The sequence below is a fragment of the Erythranthe guttata genome, chromosome 13 (genome assembly GCF_056151865.1).
Source record: "Erythranthe guttata isolate IM_541 chromosome 13, IM_541, whole genome shotgun sequence".
NCBI classification, from domain to species: Eukaryota; Viridiplantae; Streptophyta; class Magnoliopsida; order Lamiales; family Phrymaceae; genus Erythranthe; species Erythranthe guttata.
The window spans coordinates 3,465,854-3,492,061 of record NC_142545.1 but is presented as its reverse complement, the minus strand read 5'-3'; the positions used below and the strand labels follow the sequence as shown (position 1 = coordinate 3,492,061).

The 26,208-nt window shown below is 33.2% G+C and overlaps 2 protein-coding genes across 4 annotated transcripts; both read left to right on the top strand.

The window, feature by feature from the left end:
- The first annotated feature begins 7,183 nt into the window (after positions 1–7,183).
- LOC148765685 (uncharacterized) lies at positions 7,184–8,182 on the top strand. Its single transcript, XM_088812299.1, has one exon. The coding sequence runs from the start codon at positions 7,184–7,186 to the stop codon at positions 8,180–8,182; it is 999 nt and encodes a 332-aa protein (XP_088668425.1).
- A 9,317-nt stretch (positions 8,183–17,499) lies between these two features.
- LOC105952607 (ADP/ATP translocase 1, mitochondrial) lies at positions 17,500–24,578 on the top strand. Of its 3 annotated transcripts, none has more exons than XM_088811982.1 (5): positions 17,500–17,560; positions 20,742–20,794; positions 21,545–22,015; positions 22,834–23,205; positions 24,043–24,578. In XM_088811982.1, the coding sequence occupies exons 2-5, from the start codon at positions 20,792–20,794 to the stop codon at positions 24,322–24,324; spliced, it is 1,128 nt and encodes a 375-aa protein (XP_088668108.1). In that variant the 5' UTR covers positions 17,500–17,560; positions 20,742–20,791; the 3' UTR covers positions 24,325–24,578. The 3 variants fall into 3 exon arrangements, with proteins under 3 accessions (XP_088668108.1, XP_088668109.1, XP_088668110.1); XM_088811984.1 differs by lacking the exon at positions 17,500–17,560 and having other exon boundaries at positions 20,723–20,794; positions 21,545–21,683; positions 21,714–22,015; XM_088811983.1 differs by lacking the exons at positions 17,500–17,560; positions 20,742–20,794 and adding an exon at positions 20,518–20,624.
- The last annotated feature ends 1,630 nt before the right edge of the window (positions 24,579–26,208 follow it).

The window sequence follows — 26,208 nt, the reverse complement described above, 5'->3', positions numbered from 1 at the left end:
TTGAAATGCATTGTGGAATTAGAATGGAAAAACATGTTAATATGTAAAAAATGAAATTTTTAGAACAATATCCAATTTATTTCTAAAAAAAAGTACAATTGGTAGAGGAAAATGTGAATAGTGACTTATAAACAGAAGAACAGATAAACAATGTAAATACTTAACACAGTAGCTAAACTATATCTTAGATAGTATCTTTCATAAACATCACAAAAGCTATCCCACTTTGTGTCCCTCTCACTGACCCGTGTAATGCGACCTCGAACAAACGGCATCACAAAATGATAACATGAGGTCTTCTCGAGGCATTCAATATGCACTTGTCTGAGAGGCATATTACGAAAGAACGTACGTCAATGGGCGAGTTTCTTGATTCGAGCTGCGTAAAGAAATTGGAAAAATATGTTTCAAAATAGTTATAACAACAAACAATCTACTCTAGTTGCAAATAATGTTTATGTTAGAAACAACTTCTGGTTAAGTGGTTCAAACAAACATACATAGCATACATTTTCATATAAACGTAATCCACTAAGAAAAAATTTCCTTTCACAAACAAGAATTTGAAAATCATCATCCAGGATATTTTCTTCACGTGCATTGATAGTAAGTTTCTTCAGCTCACCCAGGGCCGACCCTGGGGTGGGGCGAGCAGGGCCCAAATTTTTAATTTTTTAATATATATATTATTCATTTTTATGTGCAAAAAATGTTTTATTATTTTAAAAAAAAAATATTTTTCTAACATTTTAATAAAAAGATTTCTATTCTTTTATTCTTTTTTATTTTTTTTTATAAATTTATTTTAAAAATAGATTTGAAATTTAATGTTTTTTTTTAATTCTAAGTGTTTTATCTAGACCTTAATATTTTCAAACTTCTATTTATGATGTTATGTTAACAAATAATTTAATTATATTATTTTATTAAGCTTAAGATGCCGGACGTCGCCCCCGAGTTAGCGAAAAATTATATTCTCGCCCTGGACCTCTGAATACGCCGGACCGGCCCTGAGCTCACGTGTGTAAATTAAGTGGAACACAATGTTTTGAGTAACATGTGTAACTACAAGAACTACTACATTTGAAATACAATATCAAATTAATCACCAAAAACTACTGCACAATTTATTCATTAATTAACAGTAGTCTACCGCGTAACGTATGGACATTTAGCACGACTTAAGCATAATGTTGCCATGCGTACATTATTGCAAACAATTATTTGTACAAAAAAAAATATAGGATGTTTGATTCACATAATGCACTATTTGTACAAAAAACTACTATTGCATTATAAAAAAATACTTATTTGTACAAAATACTATACAAGATGTATGACTCAACTAATTCACAATTTTCAAATAGTGGATTAATAAAGTTCCCTGTTTTGTTTAATAACATTACAAATGCATAAAGTCCCCTGTTTTCAAATGCATATATTAATAAAGTCCCCTATTTTATTTAATAACACCTCCTCTTAATTAATTTTTTTACAAAGTCACCATGGTTAAAAGAACAACACCATGTTTACTGCCCGATTATTTTTCGAAGACAAAAAATTGAAATCAATGCGTTATCAAAATCATAATGTAGTAATAGTACCAAATAATTAACTCGATCGCTCAGTGGCATATTACTTGATGTATTCCTATTTAATAGATTTTACTACATATGATATAGCACAAACAAAACACCTACATAAAATTAAATCCATCCGATGCTTAATTTGCAATGTAGTAATGTCAACCTAGATTTGCTAAAAACAAATGTTGCAATATAAAAATCTACTAGTTATACAACCCCATTAACGATTACATAAACAACTATAAAATAAACTATAAAATAAACACCGATCACAATATTAATGAAAAGTAGTATCCCACAATGTTTAATACGTACCAACGTCCAAACTCATAATATCATTGTTTGCTATTGATTTTCTTTTCCCTGCTCCCGTATATTGTCCAAAAGAAGTACATGCAGATCAAAAAGTAAAACAAAATTAGCAGCTTATATAAACCAAGGGATCTAAAAGTTATTCATAAATGAGAAACTTACGTTTCGAGGTTGTCTTTTGCACCATTTTATCTCTTTGGTTGATATAGTGCTGCATTAAAAAAAAAATTATTTAGCAGTATGCTGTTTAAATCAACACATAAAAAATTTAAAATAGCTGTTTTTAAAAATTAAATTAGAACCCGTCGTCCAGTTATTTTTTGTTCAAAGGGCTGAAAATTTCATAGATACAGATAGAGGGATAATAAACTTACGTTTTCAAGGGGATTAATAGGCCGTCCGATTGTAAAAAATGCTTCAATAATCTTATAAAGGGGTTTCTAGCAAACCCACTATTTTGTGATGCCTACGCAATTTTTTTGAGTTCTCGGGGCAGCTATGGAAGCTGCAATGTGGAAATCGGAGAAGAAGGGTTTTTTTTTCTTGGGAGATATTTGATTTCTGTATACAGAGATTTGAGGGGAGTTATTTTGGGAGAGAGATTAGTAGTGGACTCCACATTAGCGGGATTTTATTATTTATGCAAAACTAATTTAATTATATATTTTATGAATATAATAAGGGTAAATGGGATATTATGATCGACGAGGAGGTTATCCCTAATTGCGAATTAAAAGTTGGATTTAAGCCTCTAAGAATCTTGCATCAGAGGTTTATCTCATATAGTCCCCCTCTCTCTCTCTCTCTCTCTCTCTCTCTCTCTCTATATATATATATATATATATATATATATATATATATATATATATATATATATATATATATATATATATATATATATATATATATATATATATATATATATATATAAACACACACACATAGTTGTCAAAATTGCGAATTGTAAATCGTAAGATTTTTTAATATTCTTTAAAAATATTATCAAATTAGTAAATTAAATGATGTACGTATTTATGAGAGATTATATAGCATTCACACTTTACAAAAATTGAACAAAATCAAAACAAAATGTTAATATTAAAAGAGTATGATTTATTTCATTTAATTTAGAGTATTCATCAATGAAAATATTTATTGTTATTAGATTGAATGAATATAAAAATAAATATTCAAGATGTCATTCAAAATTGTGTATGCGATTAAATGATAGGCAATCAACATGTTCGAATAAATCAATTAAAAAATTAAAAAAATTAATAATAATAAAACTCTCTTAAATATATTTTCTACTTTTAAAGTATAATTAAAGCTGATTGTAAAGCAAAATCCAAAATATTATTGAAATTATTTATTTCTTTTCAAATACAATTGGAGATTAACAATATTAAAATATTAATACGATATATATATATATATATATATATATATATATATATATATATATATATATATATATCCGCATGCTTAACACGCATGACGGTATCGAAGATGTCGAGTCGGATGGAGAGTCCAGTGGATCCATTTCCGAATGATATAAGTAAGGAAACATTTTCACTCCTTGGACAATCCTTTATTCAATAGATATGTAGCGGCCAAACTCGATTCTTCTTGGGAAATTTGCCATTGGAAATGATGACAATTTTCGAAGAACACTACAAGTTTATATTCCTGAAAGACGCTTCTATGTATGATGCATAATGCGTTCTTTCGGCACAATGTGAGATGATAAAATTCAAATGCATCATATGGCAAAAAACAGGTAACGAACACAATGTACAATTCTATATTCCAACAACTTTTGATTCTTGGAATAACGAATGATGCCACATCATTTCGAGCATTTCATCATCAGTAGTAAATATATATTGTGCATATAATATAATTTATTTCTCAAGAATTTGATCATTAGATACAATGCTTTGTTTTCATGCTCATGCATATTACTTCATTTCCGATCAATCCTTCCGTTTGCGCTTTCGTCAAATTTTCATTGTTTGACATAAAAAGGAATCTCACATACTCAATAACTTCGGTTTCAATCTGCTTGTTTGCCATTTTTTTTTTGCTATTCGATAGAACTGGTTGGGTTGAGTTTTTGGGTTACATCATTGATTGATTCATCGAATTTCAATTTTAATCTGATCCTATTGATCAGGGGTCAGTTTGACTTATTGATTATCGATAATCCATTGAATATGAACCATAACTATGGACTTTCACATAATTATTACAGCAGGGCATCAAATGATATCTGGTGAACACGTCCACAAAAAGTTTGGTGAATGTGGATATAACAAAGATGATACTTGGAATATGAGTCATTTTGGAATATCTTTAACTTTAGTTGACGAAAACTTTGCACGATATTTATTATTATATATTGCGACTTTAATATTCTTGTAATATTTTCTGTTTCTAAAAAAAAGAAAAAAAAGTACAAATTAATACAACCACATTATTTTCATCAAATCTATATACTTTTCAATCTTGATTTCATGTCTATGTGTTTAAAAGAATATGAACTACATAAGATGATGATATACAACGTGGTTCAAATTGTGCAATTTAAAAAAAAAAAATATGAATTATCACCATCAATTAGTATCACCTATTTGTCATTCAATTAATTTTGTAGGGATTGACTAAAAAAGAAAAAAATATAATTTTATCCTTGAAACAATATCTTAATTTTGTTATTTAACTGACTTTTTAGACAATCACATTTATTACTATAATCTTACAAATTTAATACACGATTTAATCTGAGTAACCAAACATCTTATCGACTAAATATAGTTTGTCAGTGAATAATTAATCCATTTTTTTTGTTAATGGGAGACAAATGTAACAATGTTAGTTGATATTGATTTTTTTTGTTGTAGTTTTTTTTTTCTTTATTATTGACTATCCAATTTTCACAACTATAATTATTTTTAGTAGCTTCTAGGCTAAACTGGCATAAAACACTTCACATCTTGACACAAATTGCTTACGCTATTCGAGTTTTGGTAGAACATAAGTACATCGTGACGGATATCAAACTCGATAATATCTTGGTGGATAAGGTATTATTCAAATAATGTATCAAATAAGGTAGAAAAATGTTGTCACGTAATTGCTGCAACATCGTGTCAAATAAAATATGGTGAAATTGTGCTTGTTGAATGTGGATGCGACAAAGATGATGCTTGGGTGACGAGCCACCTTGCAGTAGCTTGTACAAATGATAAATCATATAACCGTTCAGAATAAGACAAGATCCTTAGTAAGCTTGAGACGATGAGAATGAAGAAAGAAGTAAGGAAATTGAAGATATCTGTTTTGGAATATGCTTGTTGGGGGACTACTAGTTGAAGAAAAATATTACACGGTATGAATTAGTATATATTGCTACTTTATGATTCTTAGAATGTATTTGTTTCTAAATAGAAGAAATAAACCTCAAATTGGAACAACTGCTTTATTTTCATCATTTCTATGTGTTTTCCAAACTTCATTTCATGCGTATGTGTTTTAAAAGAAAAACGAACTAAAACGAGAATATGAGTTACCATGATTGCGGTTCAAACTATTCAATTTCAAAAATAAAATAAATTATATATCACTATCAATTAGTAGCACCCCTCCTCCTCCAAATTAATTTCTTAGGGGTTGCTAAAAGAGAAAAAAAAAAGAGAGATCGTTTTTTCCTTAAACCAATTTTCAAATATTATGTATTATAATAACCTTTTAGACAGTTCACATATAAGGCTAGAAAATTAGAAAAAATAATACATACTTTAATATAAGAGAGGCTTTTTTCTCTCTCAATGAGAGGCTCTTTCGTTCTCCTTCGATTTGAATTATAGATCTTATCTCAGATTTTACACAGATTTCCAAATCGTCGGTTTTATTCCTATCGATCTGATCGTGGCATTACTGTTCTTATTTTTACTCTATAATTATTTCGGTTTTTTAGGGTTTTCTTGTTTTGTGGTTTTCTCTTTAACCTATTTTTCATAATAACCGTAACCCGATCTCCCTCTTTGCCTTTTTCCAGATCTGCATCAGACCGGCGGTGTTGGAGGATCCTCACTCTGCGTCTCTCATCTCATCTATATTTTCTCTCTCACGACGATGGAAGACATCACAGAAACTTTGGCGAATAAGTTTCACTTGACTTCCGACGAAGCGGAGGGTATCACGATTGGCAATATTCAACCTGTCAATACAAATCTCACCGGGGGGCTCAGCCTAGTGGGGAGACTTGTCTCAGATAAGGAACTGTCAGCACACTCCATCAAGGCCAATGTGATCCGCCTCCTTCAACCTGTTAAGGGATGTGAGATCCAATCTCTTGGTAAAAACAAGTTTCTGATTGTTTTTAATCACCATCTAGATCAGAAACACGCACTCGAAGGTTGTCCGTGGTTAGTGGATAAGAACGCCCTCATCTTCTCGAAGTTAGACCGTGAATCAGATCCAACCACTATGGTCGTCAACCATATGCCTATTGTGGTTCGTCTTCACCATCTCCCGATGAATCATAGATCTCTTGAGGTGTTGGCTCAGATTGGTGGTAAGATTGGCATCTTGCTCGAGGTTTTAAATCAAAACCAGATCCGTTTCGCGCAATTCATTCGAATTAAGGTTGCGGTTGACGTTTCCCAAAGCATTAAACGAGGACTGTATCTGCATAAGATGGATGGGAGCAAAGTATGGGTGGATTTTACCTATGAGCGTCTTCCGAACCTCTGCTTTCTATGCGGTTGCCTTGGGCATAACGAGAATAGATGCCCGTCGAGATATGATGATAGCTTTAGGGACCCTTGTGAGAATCTACCATATGGTACCTGGCTCCGAGCTTCCAATCTCAGGGAGGAGGAGAGTTCGAGGCTTCCTCTGCATGTACTAAACTCCAATATTCAGAATCCTCCCAAGAACTCGAGCACAAATAACCAAAGAGGAGTGAACATCTTCGCCTTTTCTGCACCAGCTGTGAACAACTCACTCCAACTAGATCGCCACGGAAGAAAGGAAAATAATCAGGTACAAGATGTGGAGGAAACAAATCTATTCAACACCACGATCGAACTACATTCCGAGGGAAGAATTGAATCTACACCACGCAAGAGAATAGTGAAATCTGTTAAGAGCCGGGGAAACAAACGGTTGGCTACATCGGGGCAGGATTATAATCGACACGGGAAGAGGCAGATGCTGAACTTGGTTGATGAAGATATTATTTCAACGGCGGAGACTGCGACGCAGTCCCGCCGAGGACAATGAGTTGCCTTATATGGAATTGTCAAGGGCTCGGGGTGCCTTTGACAATTCACACTCTCGGAGATATTCTCCGAAAATATAACCCCGATCTGGTGTTCCTCTCGGAGACGAGATCTACACGACAGACTATTGAACGACTTAAGAGACGATGGAATTTGTTCGGTATAGCCGTTGAGAAAAATGGCAGGTCAGGTGGGTTAGCATTGTTATGGCGAAGAGAAGTTACAGTTACATTGTCGAGTTATTCACATAATCATGTTGACGTTGAAGTTCTCTCTAAAGATGGGGTCGATCGGTGGAGATTCACCGGTTTTTATGGTTTCCCAGAAAAGGATCAGCGGCATAAATCATGGGAACTTATGTGTAATCTCCGACATCAGAGTGAGCTGCCTTGGGTGGTAGGTGGCGATTTCAACGAAATCCTCTCCAATTCGGAAAAGATTGGTGGAAACGCTCGCTCTCCAAGTCAAATTGAAGCTTTCCGAATTGCACTTGAATCATGCAATCTGTCCGACATCGGGTTTAGGGGTACACCATTTACGTGGTCAAACAACAGAGAACATCCTCTCACGGTCAGATGCCGACTTGATCGATTTTGTGCGGACACAAGATGGCTGAATCGCTTCCCCCATGCCCATGTCCAGCACTTGGAGTTCTCAGGCTCAGACCATATTCCGATTATGCTTAGGTTCGAAACTTTCCCACCTCGGCATAATCGTAGGGGTCGAAAACCCTTTCGTTTTGAGTCTATGTGGATTAGAAGAGATGATTGTGAGGCAATTATCAACCAGCAGTGGACGGATAACTCAGGGTCAAATCCAATGGAAGCTGTGTTAAGGAAGAACGATGGATGCCGACTTGCTTTAATGGAGTGGAGTAAGAATACAGTGAGAAGTCCACAGCATCGAATTGAAGAGATTCAGAAACGAGTTCACGCTCTGCACATTGGAACCCAATCAGAGTCCAGCAGAGCCGAAACTCTCTCCCTTCGAACCTAGTTGGAGCGCTTGTATGTGGAATCTGAGATGTATTGGCGCCAAAGGAGTAGGGTGCAATGGATGAGAGAAGGGGACCGCAACACTAAATTCTTCCACGCCAAAGCGACGATTCGACATAGGACGAACAAGGTGGACAAAATTCAGGATAATTCGGGGGTTTGGAAAGATAGAGTGGAGGATATTGAACAAGTGATCTCGAACTACTTTCATGAGATTTTTCGTACCAATGAACCCAACGAGGAAGAGATAGATGAGGTGATGAGTCACATTGAGCCAAGGATTTCCGACGACGCACGTCAGGTGCTTTCCCAGCCTTTCACAACTGTTGAGGTAAACCGGGCCATTGCACAAATGGCCCCTCTTAAATCGCCTGGCCCAGATGGGTTACCTGTCTTATTTTACACCAAATACTGGCACATTCTTGGTGCTGATGTTACCTCTTGTGTTCTTGAGTTTCTCAATAAACACACCCTTCCGTCTTTATTAAATTTCACCTATATTGTTTTGATTCCAAAGGTGAAAACTCCGGAGAAAATCACCGATTATAGGCCCATAAGTCTTTGCAATGTTATATATAAATTTGGGTCCAAAGTGATTTCTAATAGACTGAAATTGGTGTTGAATGACTTGATCTCCCCTACCCAATCAGCTTTCGTCCCTAAACGACTTATCACGGACAATGTCCTTGTCGCTTTTGAGATAAACCATTTTATTAAGTTGAGCTCTAATAACCGAAAGAATTATATGGCTATTAAATTAGATATTAGTAAAGCTTATGATCGGATCGAATGGATATTTCTCAAAAAAATTCTTGTCCAATTCGGTTTACCTTTGTCCTTCATTGAGCTTATTATGCTTTGCATATCTTCTGTGTCTTACGCTTTTCTATTTAACGGAATACAGTTTGGCTCGGTTCAACCATCGAGAGGGCTTCGTCAAGGCGATCCACTCTCCCCCTATCTGTTTATTTGTTGTACGGAGGCATTAATTGCAATGGTCAATACAGCAGTGGAAAATGGTGAATTACATGGAGTTAGAGTGGCCCCCACGGCACCACCTATTTCCAATCTTTGTTTCGCAGATGACACCCTTTTCTTCTGTGAAGCTTCAGAATTGGAGGCTCGCACCTTGAAGGGAATCCTAGAAAAATATGCCCGGACGTCTGGCCAAGTGATTAATTTGGATAAATCAACAATGGTGTTCAGCCCGTCTACACCACATGGTCTCAAAGAATCAATTCACAACAGACTCGGTTTCAAGGTGGTAGATAGACATGACAAGTATTTGGGAATGCCATGCTCCATGGGCCGTACCAAAAAAGAGATATTCGGCTATCTTAGGGACCGCATTTGGACAAGAATTAAAGGTTGGGGAGAGAAGCAACTTTCGAGAGCGGGAAAGGAGGTTCTAATCAAGTCGGTATTACAATCAATTCCGACTTACATTATGAGTTGCTTTTTGTTGCCAAGTGGTTTGTTAAAGGAAATCGAGCTAGCTATTCGGAGATACTGGTGGGGGAATGGGAAGAGTAAAGGCATGGCGTGGGTTTCGTGGAGGAAATTGTGTTCTCCTAAGACAGAAGGCGGCATTGGATTTCGGGAAATGAAATGTTTTAATTTGGCTCTTCTCGCGAAGCAGGGGTGGCGAATCACTACCGAACCAAACTTACTGTTGACTCGAGTTCTCAAGGCGAAATATTTTCCAAATACAGATTTCTTCTCAGCAGGCATTGGTTCCCGACCCTCGGCAACGTGGCGAAGTATCCTAGGTGCTCGCAATTGCCTTAAACTGGGTACCAGGATGAGGATTGGGGACGGTAAGTCCACATCACTTTGGGCGGATCAGTGGTTGGTCGATGATGATTGTCTTCGAGTAATTACGAAACGACCGTTTCACACTTCGTTTCCCGACACGGTGGCAGATATTATTGATCCAGTCTCAAATAATTGGAATATTCCCCTTATTAATTCCATTTTCTGGCCAATTGACAGGGACAGAATCCTATCGGTGCCGATAGGAGGTCACCAGGTCAATGATAAAGTGATATGGCACTTTACCCCACACGGGAGATTTTCGGTCAACTCATGCTACCGTCTAATTTTTGCTCGTTTAGAGGAAGTGGGTGGGAATCATGATCAAGCGGGTCAAGCTTCAAGCGGAGGAGAGTCTAGTCTATGGAGAACAATCTGGAAAATGAACACTCCCCCGAAAATTCGCATATTTATCTGGAGAGCAGCCCTTAATTCTCTTCCGACTGCATCAGAGCTTTACAAACGAAAAGTCTCTGCATCTCCGTTGTGCCATCTTTGTGGGAAAGTTGAAACTATCTTGCATGTATTTACTGAGTGTAGAGGAATGGACGTAGTATGGCAGCAGCCCCCATTTGCTGGAGTTAACATCGGGCCTGCTCTCAACTTTGTGGCTTGGTTTGAAGATCTCAATCTAAAGCTCCAGAAGGAACAACTTTGGCTAGCGGCGGCGGTCATGTGGAAAGCTTGGGATACACGGAACCGCGACATGCACGGAGAAAATAATGGAGCGACGGGTGATATCCTTACCTGGAGCACAATGCACTTGACACTTTACCATGAAGCAAACACGAAACAGCGAGCAAACCAACGTTCGAGCCATCCAGCAAGTTGGTTACCACCTGGCCAAGGTACTATTAAGATTAACATAGACGCGGCGTTTCCGGTGGGCAGAGATTTCTATACCACTTCCATGGTTGCTCGGGATTGGATGGGAAATTGTACTTGGTGGTGTGTGGAGAAGTTTCCGGGTCGGCCTAAACCGATATTCGGAGAAGCTAGGGCTGCCCTACAAGCTCTGAGGAAAGCTACAGAATCGGGCTGGCGATCGGTTATAGTGGAAGGTGACTGCTTACAAATTATCGAAGCTCTACAAGGAGGTGACACTTCATCGACCCCATTTGGCGCTATCATTGAGGGGTGTTTAACTCTCGCTCGTAATTTAGATTTTGTTTCATTTGTTTTTGTTAAACGGACAGGAAACAAGCTAGCTAATGCTATTGCTAAATCTCATGACTTTTCTTGTACTGAAGGGTTTATCCTTCCTTCAAGTTTGGCACCGTATACCTAATAAAATTGCCATTTCTTCTTCAAAAAAAAAAAGTTAGTGAAAAATTAATTCAATCTCATCTAATTCAATATAATTTGATGCAGGCAAGCAAATGAGACGTTAAAACACAATAAATTTCACAATGTACCTCATATTGAATTTTTAAAATTAATGAGGCAATTTAATATGTTAACTGGTATTTAGTTTGGATGCAAAATATCAAATCAAAACATTATTTTTCTTCACCATTCACCTAATTTTGAATGCACAAAATAAAAATAAAACTAAAAGTCACTGATTGATTACTTGACACAATTATTTTTTCTCACACAAAAATTCCACATATACCTTTTCTATGAAAATATTAGGTTCATGTATTTGTTCTCTTTCGCAAATAAATGCACTCCTTTAATTGTATTACTAACAAAGACAAATGTAATATTTATGGCAAAATTACCCCAATCACTTAAGTATACTCAATTCATGATTGAAATCACAATTCAACCATAATTCGCCAATTTTGACCCCGATTTTGACAACCACCGCCCTTGACCGACGGCGTTGACTTTAAAAAGAATTCATTTAAAAAAACCAATCTTTTTGAAATTATTTTTCCGCTGTTGACCAACGATCAAAACGGCAATATTACTATGTTACTCAATAATATTACTATATCACAAGTAATATTAATTTTGTCAACACAATAATATTACTAACTATTTTTACTGTATTGATCGGGAAACACAATAATCAGAAAAAAAATCTAAAATCAAAGAAAAAAGAAAGAAAAGAAAAGAAAAGAACAACTGATCAAAGACGACCACGTACGGCCCAAATTGGGTTCATTGGTTAAATTTGGTCAAGTGATGAAATTGAAATCAAATTAGGGTATGAGATATAAGATTAGAGTATATTAAAATTTGAGGGGGTATTATTATCTTCAATGGTCTTATAAGCCTTTCCTATTCGTTGGCTTTTGAGATCCTACACCGGGTGAAATACACCGGGTAGATCTTTACTATTAATATACACACAAACACACACACACCCACATTGGTGTGTGTAGATCAACGGTAAAAAATCACCCGGTGTAACCTTCACCGGGTGTAGGATAGATAAAACCCTATTCGTTTATGGTTTCTATTTGTCGATGAGTAGCTAACTATTAGCCTAATCATGGAAGGGTCCAAATATGTATTGTACAATTACGATGGGTCCAAATATTCTTTCTCATTTTAAGTTAAATCCATAACATTTCTAATCAACCATAAATGACACAATGTTCCCACAATATCATTTCTCATTTTTTAACTTAACTAATAGCCATCTCTTCTCAAGTTTCTCTAATTCTCCCTTCTTTCCACAACTCACGCCCCCACCCACACCCACGCCGCACAGCCGGACGACCACACCCTTCCTCTTTTCTTTGATAGACTTTTGGTGGATTTCATAAGGAATGACCTGATAGCCGACTTGTTTTTTTTATGTGTTTTATGATCCTAATCACGATGTTTTGTGGTTGCATTCTTGTTCATCATTCTTGCTAAATTTTGTTGTGAAGTTTGAATTCTCCATTTGTGTATTTTGATTGGATCTTAAACTCTTTAGTGAGGTACGACAACTGATGGAGATGGTACAACACTAACTATAATTGTTTTTTGCCCTCTAAAATGTCTAAACATGTATTGAAAATCTAGAGAGTAAACCAATTGTGGGTATTGAGACATTTTGAGTTTAAAAATTTTCATGTTGAGATTGATTTGGTGACACTTGAGGGGTTCAATTATTTTCATTGTTTTTATAGTATATCAAGTCTATTTTATAGTGGATAATGATAAAAGGGTAAATAGCACGTAACCCCCCTTGTGGTTACAAGCTGTTGGATGACCCCCTTATCCTCGTAATATCAACATATAACCCCCTTGTGGTTTATAGGGTAGCTTCCGTTAGTTTTTTCGTCAAATTTAACCGCGTTTGTTAAACTTTAAGGGGGTCATGTGCAAAAATGGAAAGGAAAATGAAGGCACAAAAGGGTCATCTAAAAAAAAAATTGACGTTTGACACTGGCGCTTAAATTTTTAGTGGATTCGATATAATTTGAGTGGATTTTCTATTTGAAAAGAGATTTTTTTTTTGCAATGAATTACGAGATTTTCATTTTCAATATGGAATTTTTTTTTGTGAATGAATTAAATTGGAACATTATTGATTTTTTGGGCAAATTAACAAAACCCCCCTGAGGTAAGCCTAAATAACGAAAATCCCCCCCATGTTCTCGTAATTACGAAAACCCCCCTTGACTAACGGTTGACCGAATTTTTTTAACCGAAAACGTGAAATGTCTATTATATCCTTCTGTTAAATATGTAAAAAATAAAGGGCAAATTACCAAAACCCCCCTGAGGTAAGCCTAAATAACGAAAATCCCCCCTGACATCCCTTTCAGTTGATGATTTATTGCTTTTATAAATTTATTTATTACTTTGTAATTTGTATTGATAATTTGATATTATAATTTTTTATTTTTTTTATTTATATATTTTAATTGATTTTATTTATCCAGAGGAGTATTCATACGGATTTATGCTTTTAGCTTGAATGATGCATGGTTGTATTTCTCGAATTGTAAAATATTTAATTTTATATATAAAAAATAATTAAATTTTTAAATCTCATTCATTGATTTTTTTAATCCAATAAAAATACATTGTACATTCATAATGATTGATTATATTTGGGTTTAATTTAAGAAAAATAAGTATTTTGCAGACACTTATATATTTTTTTATTTATATATTTTAATTTATTTTATTTATCCAGAGGAGTATTCATACGGATTTATGCTTTTAGCGTGAATGATGCATGGTTGTATTTCTCGAATTTTAAAATATTTAATTTTATATATAAAAAATAATTAAATTTTGAAATCTCATTCATTGATTTTTTTTAATCCAATAAAAATACATTGTACATTCATAATGATTGATTATATTTGGGTTTAATTTAAGAAAAATAAGTATTTTGTACATTCATAATGACCCCTCATTAAATAAAATGCTTACAGTTACCCCCCTAAGGGTAATTTCGTGTACAAGGGCAAAATTGGTATTATCGGAGGAATATTCGGGAGAATAAAAAAGATTCTATCGAGTCTAACACCGTTAGAGCGATTTGTAAGACGTCTGCATACCTCAAGGGGGTTTTCGTAATTACGAGAACATGGGGGGATTTTCGTTATTTAGGCTTACCTCAGGGGAGTTTTGGTAATTTGCCCTTGATTTTTTTAGGCTTTTGAGCAGGCAGAGCGATGGCAGCAAAGTTTTTGAAAATAAAACATAGTAATAGTGGTAGTTTTGTTAGAATTGTTAAAACTATTTGTTTTTCTCCTTAGCACATTTTTTTCTATTAGTACCGATGAGTTGCTTATCTACATTTAATGTGGTTGACTACGAAAAAATGTAGTTCATTACATCAACTTCATAGTGAATTCCGTTAATTTTATATTGAATCACATTAACTTCATAGTGGATTTCGATAAATTTATGGTGGATTTTGACAAGTATGTAGCGAATTTCAATTTGATAACTTGGTAAAAAAAATTGAAAAAAAAACAAAACAAAAAAAAAGATTGTTTCTTAATCGAAATAAAAAAAAACAATTAAATATAACATTTTCTTTTTCCAATAAAATTGAAAAAAGAAATTGAAAAAAACATTTAAAAAAAATCAATATTAAAAAAATCCAAAATAAAAATGAAGCTATTTTTTTAAATAAAAAAATGAACAATATAAATAAGAAAAAAGAAATGTAAAGAAAAAGACAAAAAATAAAAATTAGGACAAAATGCACTTTACCCCCTAAAAATTTTCCGTTTTCGCATTTCCCAACCTAAAAATTCAAAATAGACTACCTTATTCAAAATAAACTAAGGATTTAATTGTACTTATACTTTATGGGCACGTCAAAGGATTTCTTATGCTATGTCACCTAAAAGAAACCTATGTTTCTGTCACGTAAAACCCTAGTTTCTTTACCTTTTATTTAAGTTTTGTTTTTAGGATTTTGACACATTGAATTGCTGTTATAAATTTTATGGATATTATGATGTGGTTTATTTTTATTTAATTTGTTGAACTGAAATTTGATAGTTATTAGTTTAATTTTATATTTATCGACGTTGATATTCTTATTTTGGAAAATTATGAAAATTTCAGAAAAATTCCACTAAGTTTTGAAATTTCAAAACTTATGTGATTTCCGAATTTTTTTCGAAATTCCGAAATTTCAGGGCCTTTTGGAATTGAAATGAATTTGCTGATTACGAAAATTTTGGAATTGGAAATGGAATTGGAATTAATTTTGTACTTCCGATTTTTTTTGGAAATTTTCTGGAAAGACTAATTCATATCCGATTCATCCGACTTTCACCTCTATACCTAGTGTTTATTATACGAGAGTATAAGGTTTACCCGCAGTACCTTGATTTAAAAAAAGAAAAAAAAAATAAATGGTAAGAAAATAAAGAAAGAAATATTAACTCGCATTGTGTTCATATTAAGAACTTGACGATTCAAAGTTTGAATTAGAGGACTTTGACAATTCAAATTTTCACATTTAGATAGCTTTTGTTTAGAACAATTTTAAGTTATTTTAGTTTAAATACTAAATTTCACTAGTAACAACTTTGAGATGATAAAAGCTCGTTCCAATTCGACGAACTTCAGCTTGACATCATGTGACTGAGTGTAGTATGTCTATAATAAATTATTAATCCATTCGTTCCTAAATAAGTTTGTTTGTTTGTTTGTTTGTTTTTTTTTTTTTTTAGGATTAAGAAATTCAATGTGACTTGATTTTAAGAAAAATATATAAAAATGATTAAAACAACTATAAATCATTTAAGGATAAATTACAACCACCCCTGAGGTATGGTCAAATTACGAAAACCCCTCTTCTATTTGGGTAATTACATCCACCTCTCAACTATAAATCTTTTTATTCGTCCACCCTTGCGGTTTCAAATTTAATGCAATATTATCCTTTTTTTACCCGTTTTATTCCATTTGAGCTCTACATTTTGAAGCAAGATGATCATCAGATGTGTTTTTTTACTTGTATATATCAAATTGTGGTGCATGAGAAAGTGTATTTTTACATAAAATGAGTACAAATTAGATCACATTCCCCGGAATCTAGATGATTATATTGAATTTTACACCATAAGGGTGGAGGTGTAAGAAGATTTATAGTTGCGGGGTAAATGTAATTATCAAAACACGAGAATTTTTTTTCTCGTAATTTGACCATACCTCAGGGGTGGTTGTAATTTACCCATCATTTAATGATTCATAAGAGAAAATATGCTTAAAGTTAAATTAATAAGGTTAAATATAAAACATACATTTAATGCAATATTGAAAATCTAAAATGACACATATTTTAAAAAGAAGAAAGTAATTATGGAACAAATAGAGTATATAATTACATATTAAGTGTATTTACTATTTACAACACCACCAACTATTTTATTATTTAACAAAGGCTGCCTCACAAATCCCTCCTGCAATTGACTAATGGCAAAGGATGGTTCCATTTAGGGGTGGAAATTAGAACAAAATTTTCAATTTTCACCGATATATATTCGAAATTATCTTATAACTGGAATATATACGAGATTCCGAAAATCCTGATTTTTCCAGAATATTACACTTAAATACCAATACTATTACGTATTTTATGTTTTAGATGACAAAAAAAATGGAAATTTGCCAATTCTGTCAATTATGATCCACAATTTACCAATTCTAGAACAACTTTTTTCATTGCAATTCCAAAATTCTTATTTTCAAAATTTTGGAGCTTAATTCGAATTAGTTTGTAACTTTTGAAAAAACTCGGAATTTTTCCAAAAGGGCTAATTTCATTTAATGAAAACGGAATTTTATTCGATTGATTCGATTTACTACACCCTAGTCCCATTTAATTTGATGAAATGTAATTCATCACCAAAAGCCCCCAGTCTTTGTCAAACTAATTACACTCTAGTTAACTGTTCAACTCAGACTTTTCCATTTCTAGATCATTATTCAAGCCCTAATTACTTGTTGGAATTGCCAACTTTAAAGAAATTTCTTCCTCTTTTACCCAACTTTCTCAGGTATTGATTTTTACTATGAATTTTCATTTATTCCCTTTTAGATATCTTGTTTACAAATTGGTGACTTTTTCTTCTGAATACTTCGACGTGTATGTTAGATTCTTGAGTTCAGTTGATTTCATTGACTTATGCTCCGTTTTGTTGTCATGATAAGTCATGATTAACTAAATAGTTGGATTTAATTTGATGTTTGGTATCTCAATAAATTGTCGGGTCGACCCGCCAAAATTATATAATCCTGACTTATCTTTGCCTTCTAATGAGTTTTTTTTTTTATTGGACGTTGCAAGCTCCAATAAAATAATTGGGTTTCATTAGATTATTTAATTTTATCTTGACTAATCTTATTTAATTGTAGTTAGAGTCTACCCACAGGTCCGACGTCTCCGTTCAGAACCTGATATTAAGAGAGCATTTAGGTCAAATCCTTAAAGGCTACCCGAGGTGCATCACGTCTCCGTTTCCACAACCCGAGCTATGTTTTCCTAAAATCAAACGAAAAATCCTCTCTCGAGTTCATCCCCATTTAGAATCAGTTCAACTGTTGGCCAAACAATCGAAAGCATTTAATACAGGAAAACATAAACATAATCAAAGAACGACAAATAGATCACAGATCTGGAAATCAAAATCAATATATACAAGGTTTCATTTCCCTAAAAGAAAATGCTCAGTTCATTACAAACATAGCATCAAAATGAAGAACACGAGAAATTATAAACTAAACGTAAAGAAAAGCTTATGAAAAACCCGAGTCGAAACCCTCGTCGAAGCTTCCCGCGAAGAACTGGCGAGAACCGAAGAGAAAACCGAAGAAGAAGTCGAGAGATAATCGAGAGTTGGTCGAGAATTGGTCGAGATATTTAAAAATGAAGAAGAGACCTTCTATTTATAGTAGGAAATCAAAGAAAAATATCTTGTCTCGAATTCTGTGCCCAGATCGCGATCTGGGATTCTTGGATCGCGATCTGGCAGCCTTGGAAACTGCGCACCGCCTTGGCTACGGTAATTGTTTCAGGGTTGTGGCTGTAATTACCAATACTACAGGGACCTTAAAGTTATTTTAGCATATTTCAGGGGTGTAGGTGTAATTTACCCTTTTATTTATTTATTTAATTTTTGCAAATTTATTGGAATCATCATCATTTTATTATAAAGATCACATAAACAATGAATGAAGTTAACTACTTCATTGTTTTATTTTATTGGAATCATCATCATTTTTTTTTGGTCCTGGTTTTGTATGAGTGTCTTCAGACATTTGATGCATCTAAGCAGAGGATGGCAAAATTCAGATATTCTCATGATATAAATTAGGGGTTCTTTGAATTCTCGGTAGATTCGGACTTTTTACGTTGCATTGTTAATAAAACGCTGACTATTGTTGCGACAAAAATACTCTGTTATTGCTTATTATACGAGAGTATAATGTTTACACACAGTACCTTGATTTACAAAAAAAAAAAAAAGGAAAAAGAATGTAAGAAAAGAAAGAAAGAAAGATTAACTTGCATTGTGTTCATATTAAAGAACTTGACGATTCAAAGATCAAATTAGAGGACTTAACAATTCAAATTTTTTCGCATTTTTTTTTGAGTAATTTTTTTTCATTTAGAGAGCTTTTGTTTTGAATAATTTCAAGTTATTTTAGTTTAAATGGGTGTAAATGAGAATTAGCCGGTTTATTAGCCTAGTAAAATGGCTCGATAAAAGCTCGTTCTAATTCGACAAACTTGAGCTTGACCTCGTTAGGGGTTTGACTAAGCAGCTTATAAGATGTTTAAAATAACTTATAAGCTCTTCTAAAGTGTTTGATTTTTTTTTTAAGATTCAAAAAAGAAGTGTCGGAGAGAAAATATTATTTTTTTAAAGATCTTATAATGAGTAAAAATAACTTATAAGATCATTATCCAAACACTTTAAAAAATAATTCTAAAAATAAGACATAACAACTTATCAACTTATGGGGCAACTTACGTAAGAACTTATCAACGTTTTAAAATAAGCTTAATCAAACGGGAGCGGATTTTTAATTGCTAAAAACACACGAGTGACTGGATATCTGTAATAAATTATTGTATAAGTAAGTGTATTTGCAACACCACCAACTATTTTAAATTTTAAATATAACAAAGGCTGCTTCTCAAATCCCTCGTGCAATTGACTAATGGCAAAGGGACGGTGGGTCCCATTTGATGAAATGTAATTCATCACCAAAGCCCTAGTCATGGGTAAACAACATAAAATATCCATGTGTTAAAGAAAATTTGGGCCATATTTCCTTGTATGTTTTTTTTTTCTTACATAAAACTCCCCTGTGTTTCATTTTATTTTGCACCAAATTTCCTTTTATGTCAAAACTTAAAAAAAGCTAACGCCGTTAACTATGGAGGGGATTTTATACAATTTTTTGGAGAGTTTTAGTGCATATTTTTTACAATATAAGGGGAATTTATACAAAATTAAAGTCATTATTTAAATGCCATATGATTTTCTTTAATTAAGTAAAACACATTTATTCAGTTACAATATAAAAAATATATATTTAATAGGTATGGTTAATGTCTTTTTAAAAAAAAAAATCAATTTTTATATTATATAATTTATTAATGAATTTATTTTTTTTATTTTTTAAAATATATAATTATTGTATTAGAATTAGTATATATTTTTATGATTTATTCTGGATTATTTATATGTGAAAACATAAATAATTTGAGAATTCGTTCCAGCTTCCATCTCGGATATTATTGTTTTAGTTTTTATTTTAAATTAATAGATGTATTCGACTTAATTTAAGAAAATAATTTGAATTTTAAATGAATAAATTAACTTTGCATTGACACATGTGTTGCACAACCATGCACCAAATTCCCATATATTAAAAAAAAAAAAAAACTTGCATAAAATCCCCTATGTAGTTAACGATGTTAACTATTAACAGAAATAGGGATTTCATGCAAGGAAAAATGAAACACATGGGGCGTTTTACGCAATAAAAAGAGCACATGGGGATTTGGTGCAAGATTGTGATAATACAAGGGGGTTTTATGCTATTTACCCCCCAGTCCCTGTCAAACTAATTACACTATAATTTAACTGTGCAACTAAGACTTTTCCATTTCTAGATCATCATTGAAGCTCTAATTACTTGTTTGAATTGCCAACTTTGAAGAAATTTCTTCCTCTTTTACCCAACTTTTTCAGGTATTGATTTTTACTATGAATTTTCATTTATTCCTTTTTTTGATATCTTGTTTATAAATTGGTGATTCTTTCTTCTTAATTTTTCGACGTATATGTTAGATTCTTCTGTTACCGAAGTTTCATATTTTATTGCTGGAAATTATTTACTACTATATTTGATTCTCTAAATGGTACGGATGGTTGATCGAGTTAAATTTTCCAGTTTTCTATTTTATTTAGGGTAAATTACACCTACACTCCTAAGGTATGCTAAAATAACTTTAAGGTCCCTATAGTATCGATAATTACAATTACCCCTGGAACACCCTAATGGAATAATACATTAGATAAATTATTCTGTTAGAGTTCTAACGAACTATTAGTTTTAGCCGATGGGGGAGACAACGTAGAGTTAGGGGGTATGACATAGCTATCCTAACATTTCTTAAATCCTTATTATTTTATATAAGATTTATAGATTTTCGTCTATGCTAGCATTAACGGCCCTACGAGAAACAAATATAGTGCATATCGGTCCCCAAGACATGAAATCTTGGCTCCCGTAATTGTTTTAGGGGTGTGGCTTTAATTACCAATACCACAGGGACCTTAAAGTTATTTAAGCATATCTCAGGGGTGTATGTGTAATTTACCATTTTATTTATTTATTTCATTGTTTTATTTTATTGGAATCATCATCATTTTTTTTAATTTTCTTTTGTCCTGGTTTTGTATGATTGTCTTGACACGTTTGATGCATCTAAACAGAGGATGGCAAAATTCAGATATTCTCATGATATAAATTAGGGGTTCTTTGAATTCTCGGTAGATTCGGACTTTTTACGTTTGCATTGTTAATAAAACGCTGAGTATTGTTGCGACAAAAATACTCTGTTATTGGTTGTATTCGTACGTATCTTCAAGTTTATTAATATCCGCAGGTCGCTGAATTGACGGAAAACATGAAAGACAATGTGCAGCATCTGTCTACATACGAAACGATGATTCGTCGTCAATCCAATCTTTTTTCTCGTATTTCTCCTCACACAAACTCTAGATATGTCAACGGAGGATTGCGGAATATTCCATCGCCATCATTCAGAGGAACCGGCATGGAACCGATTTCCCGTTTCCTTATACAAGCACCGGCCGAAAAAGAAAACGGGTTTTCGGGTTTTATGGTGGATTTTCTAATGGGAGGGGTTTCCGGTGCAGTATCAAAGACTGCGGCTGCTCCGATCGAGCGAGTCAAACTGTTGATCCAAAACCAAGACGAGTTGATCAGAGCTCGTCGGTTGTCTGAACCGTACAAGGGAATTTCCGACTGCTTTGCAAGAACTGTTAAGGATGAAGGTGTGCTTTCTTTGTGGAGAAGCAACACTGTAAATGTTATCAGATATTTCCCTACTCAGGTAATATTCGGTCTCGTTTTATTATGTTTTTCTTGCTGAATACGATATAATCTTAATAAATTCCTCCGTCTTAAAGCTAGGGGTGGAAATCAGACGGATGTGATCGGAATTAGCACTTTCGGAAAAAAAAAGGCTATTTTTCTCGAAAGTGAAAAACTATTTCCAATTACATTATAAAAAAAAAGAAAAATCTGAAATCGGAATTCGGAGATTGGATTGAAGAAACTCGTTCCAAAATTGGAAAATTTGGGTTGGAATTGATGGGATTTGAAATTTTTAGTCACCTAATATATAAGATGCATTGTAAAATTGATATTATAAGTCCAATTTCATAAATTAGAATCGGATCGGAAATCGGAATCTCGGATAATTCCATCTTTTTTAGTTAAGTAAAATATAAAATGCATTATAATATTGATATTATAAGTGTAATTTCGGAAATTAAAATCGTATCGGAAATCGGAACCTCGGAAAATTTGATCTTTCTTAGTTACGTAAAATATAAAATGCAGTATAGTATTGATATTATAAGTGTAATTTTCGAAAACTAAAATAGGACCAGAAATCGGAATCTCATATATATTCCAATTCCGTTCAAATAAATCAGAAAAAAAAAAAATTGAACTTTCGGAATTCGGAATGATTTTTTTTCTTACAAAGTCGAGAAAATTCGGATCAGAATCGACTGAAATCGGAAATTCCGTTCCAATTTCCACCCCTAGCTAAAAATGATCAAGATTTTTTCAGTGCAGCATCTTCTCATGATCTAGTGGTGCCCAAGTGACGAAAAGTGATATATTGTGAGTGTTTGTTTGCAGGCTTTCAACTTTGCTTTCAAAGATTACTTCAAGAGACTTTTTAACTTCAAGAAAGACAGAGACGGATATTGGAAGTGGTTTGCCGGAAATTTAGCATCTGGTAGTGCCGCTGGTGCTTCGTCTCAACTATTTGTTTACTCGATCGACTATGCTCGAACCCGTTTGGCGAATGATTCCAAGGCTGCAAAAAAGGGCGGTGAAAGGCAATTTAACGGCTTAATCGATGTTTATCGAAAAACAATTAAATCCGATGGTATTGCTGGACTTTACCGTGGATTTAACATTTCTGTCGTTGGAATTATAGTCTACCGCGGCCTTTATTTCGGAATGTACGATTCCCTCAAACCCGTCGTCCTAATTGGTACACTTGAGGTTGGTAATTCTGACCTTATGTTATTTTTACTTATGTGTTCAAACTATGTCAAAAAATTAAGGTTATATGTTATAAGAGTTTATTGCATTTAGTACCCCTGTATTATACCGAACTGTTGAAAACCTCCTCGTGTTATAAATATTAGCCAAAACCCCCCAACGATGGATTTGTTTTAGGAGTTGATTGCAATTAATTAGTACCCCTGTGTTATATTAAATTGTTAAAAAACCGCCCCATGTTATTTTATTGCAAAAACACTCCTACGATTTAATTAGTTAAAAAAAATGAATCATAGGGGTTTTTTGCCAATAAAATAACATGGGTAGTTCTTTTAGCGGGATAATTACAATTTCGGACCCTCAAATTTGTACGTTTTTCACTTTTGGTCTCCTATTTACCGCTGCCAACAAAATACACAATAATGTTGTCACATTTTAACACATCGAGTCCCTCCTTTTGTTTGACCGTCAAGAAGTAAGGGTCAATTGTTGAATTATGGCTGATTTTGAGATTTTTCATTGAGAAAATTGCACTCAGACCCCTGTATTCTTTTAAATATTCTAAAAACCCCTAATTTTTATTCAACCCTAATTTAACCCCAATTTAATCATTTAATCAATTTTGACCAACGACCCCAATTTGTACCACCATTATTGCTGACCTATGATCGTCATTGATTTTTTTGAACTTTTTTTCGGCATTGACTTTTTTCTTATACTGTTTTTGACGCTATTCACCGACATTGGATTGTCGGTTAACAATGTCGACTTTTTTATTTTAAATTAAAATGATATGTTATAATTCATGCAGAAGTGTGTTATATTTGATATTTGCAGGATAGTTTCTTGGCTAGTTTTATGCTGGGATGGGGTATAACTATCGGTGCTGGATTGGTTTCTTATCCAATCGACACGGTTCGTAGAAGAATGATGATGACTTCAGGCGAAGCAGTCAAATATAAGAGCTCGATCGACGCATTTTCACAAATCATTAAGAAAGAAGGAACTAAGTCGCTATTTAAGGGCGCTGGAGCAAATATCTTAAGAGCCGTCGCAGGTGCCGGTGTACTTGCTGGCTATGACAAATTGCAGGTTATCATGTTTGGCAAGAAATATTGATCTGAAGGTTCTCGTTAGAGCAAAAAAAAAATGGTGATATGATTACGATAATGGCGACTAAATTGACGTGTGTTTGAGTGCGTTTTTTTGGGAATAATGTTTTGGTGATTGGTGTTTATAGATTTAGTAGAAATTTATGTTGGGATATGTATAGGTAGAACTGAACTACAGTAAAACCTCGGTAAAATAATAGTTGATAAATTAATAACCTCACTTAAATAATAATTTTTTTTTCGGTTCCGACTCAGTAAAAATCTACTAATTTATTAGTTCCATAATTTAATATTTCGCTGACTTAATAAAATTTAGCTAGTCACGATTATATTAATTTATAGAGGTTTAACTGTAAATACTTTGTCTTCTCTAAAGTTTGTGCACTGGATTACATAGTTTGCCATTTGATGATCAAATGTTCAACACAAGGGTCTTTAGATTTGATTTCTACAATTTAGTTTTACCGCCAAATCTCTTTTACAGTCCCTCAAATATATGTTTAGTCTCAATTTAGTCCCTCACATTTAAAATGCATAAATATCATCCCTCATCTCCTAGAAGTGTCACTATGTGATCCTTACCCTAACAGTTTGTTAACATCTAACGGAATATTCTATCTTAAAAATGGAGTATTCTCTAAGATAATGGTATTCTTTGGCAAAATAATGAGAGAAATAAAGAATAGAGTAAAATATATTTTCTTTCACTCTTTAAAATATTTTATTTCACCACTAAATTAAATATTTTTCTTATTTTATCTATTTCTTTCTCTTTCACACATTTTGTACGAATGAAATAACTAACCACCACCAAACTAATTAAAATATTCGCAAAAGAAACTCCACCATTATCCAATAGAATCTTCACGATAAAATCCCACTTTCTCTCCACCTTAAGTGAACAATACCATAGTTAGAGAAAAACATCTTAAAGTTAAAAAGAGTAGGAATTCACGTTATCGAATAAATAAATTAAGAGCGCCTTGTAGAAACTAAATAACAAAAAATACAAAAAATATATTTTTTATATTGTTGTTTTCGATTGATTAAAATGTGAAAAATGGATTACATTTCATTCAGCTTAATCCGCCTAGAAATTGATTCAGACTGGACGATTATTATAATCTTGTTTTACCCCTTGAGGTTTAATTTTAGGAAGGATCTACTGTCGGCTAACTATATAAAATTTTGAATTTCACAATTTTGTTGTGCAAATTTGGATGAAATTGTTATGTTGCATTACCACAAGTTATATAATCTGCAGGTCATATGGTATGGAATTTTAATTATCTTCTAATAAAGCTTTCATTGCAAAAAAAAAAAAAAAACTTTTATCAAGGAAAATAAGTTAGAGTATATGAGAATTAAGCGGATAAGAAAGGGTGGTGGAGTAGAAATTTTGAAGGTGAAAATAACACCGTTCTTAAAAATGGACATCCTACTTTTTTATTTGGGAAAATATATCCACCCATCCAACATTTATTTGCTACTAAAGAAAACTTTCTCGTATATATCAAAATTATTCCTAACACTTTTAAACCCTAATTTATCTCCAATTTAATGATTTTAACCATGATTTAACTTCAATTTTACTAATTTACCAATTTTGACTGTCGTCGTTGTTGACCGACGGTTTTCGTGGTTGACCGCCGGATTCTGGGGTTGACTTTTATTTTTTTCCTTCAAATTTTCCTTTTCAATGTTTTTCTTGTCACCGTCATTTTCAATGCCATTCTTTGTCGTTAACTTTTTCCCCCCCAAAAACTGCATTTTTTCCAACTGTTGGATCTGCATTGACTGCCACATTATTGTATAACAGTGTAATATTACCGTGTTAAGAATAATATTAATGTGTTAACAATAATATTGTTGTGTTGAATTAAATTATTAC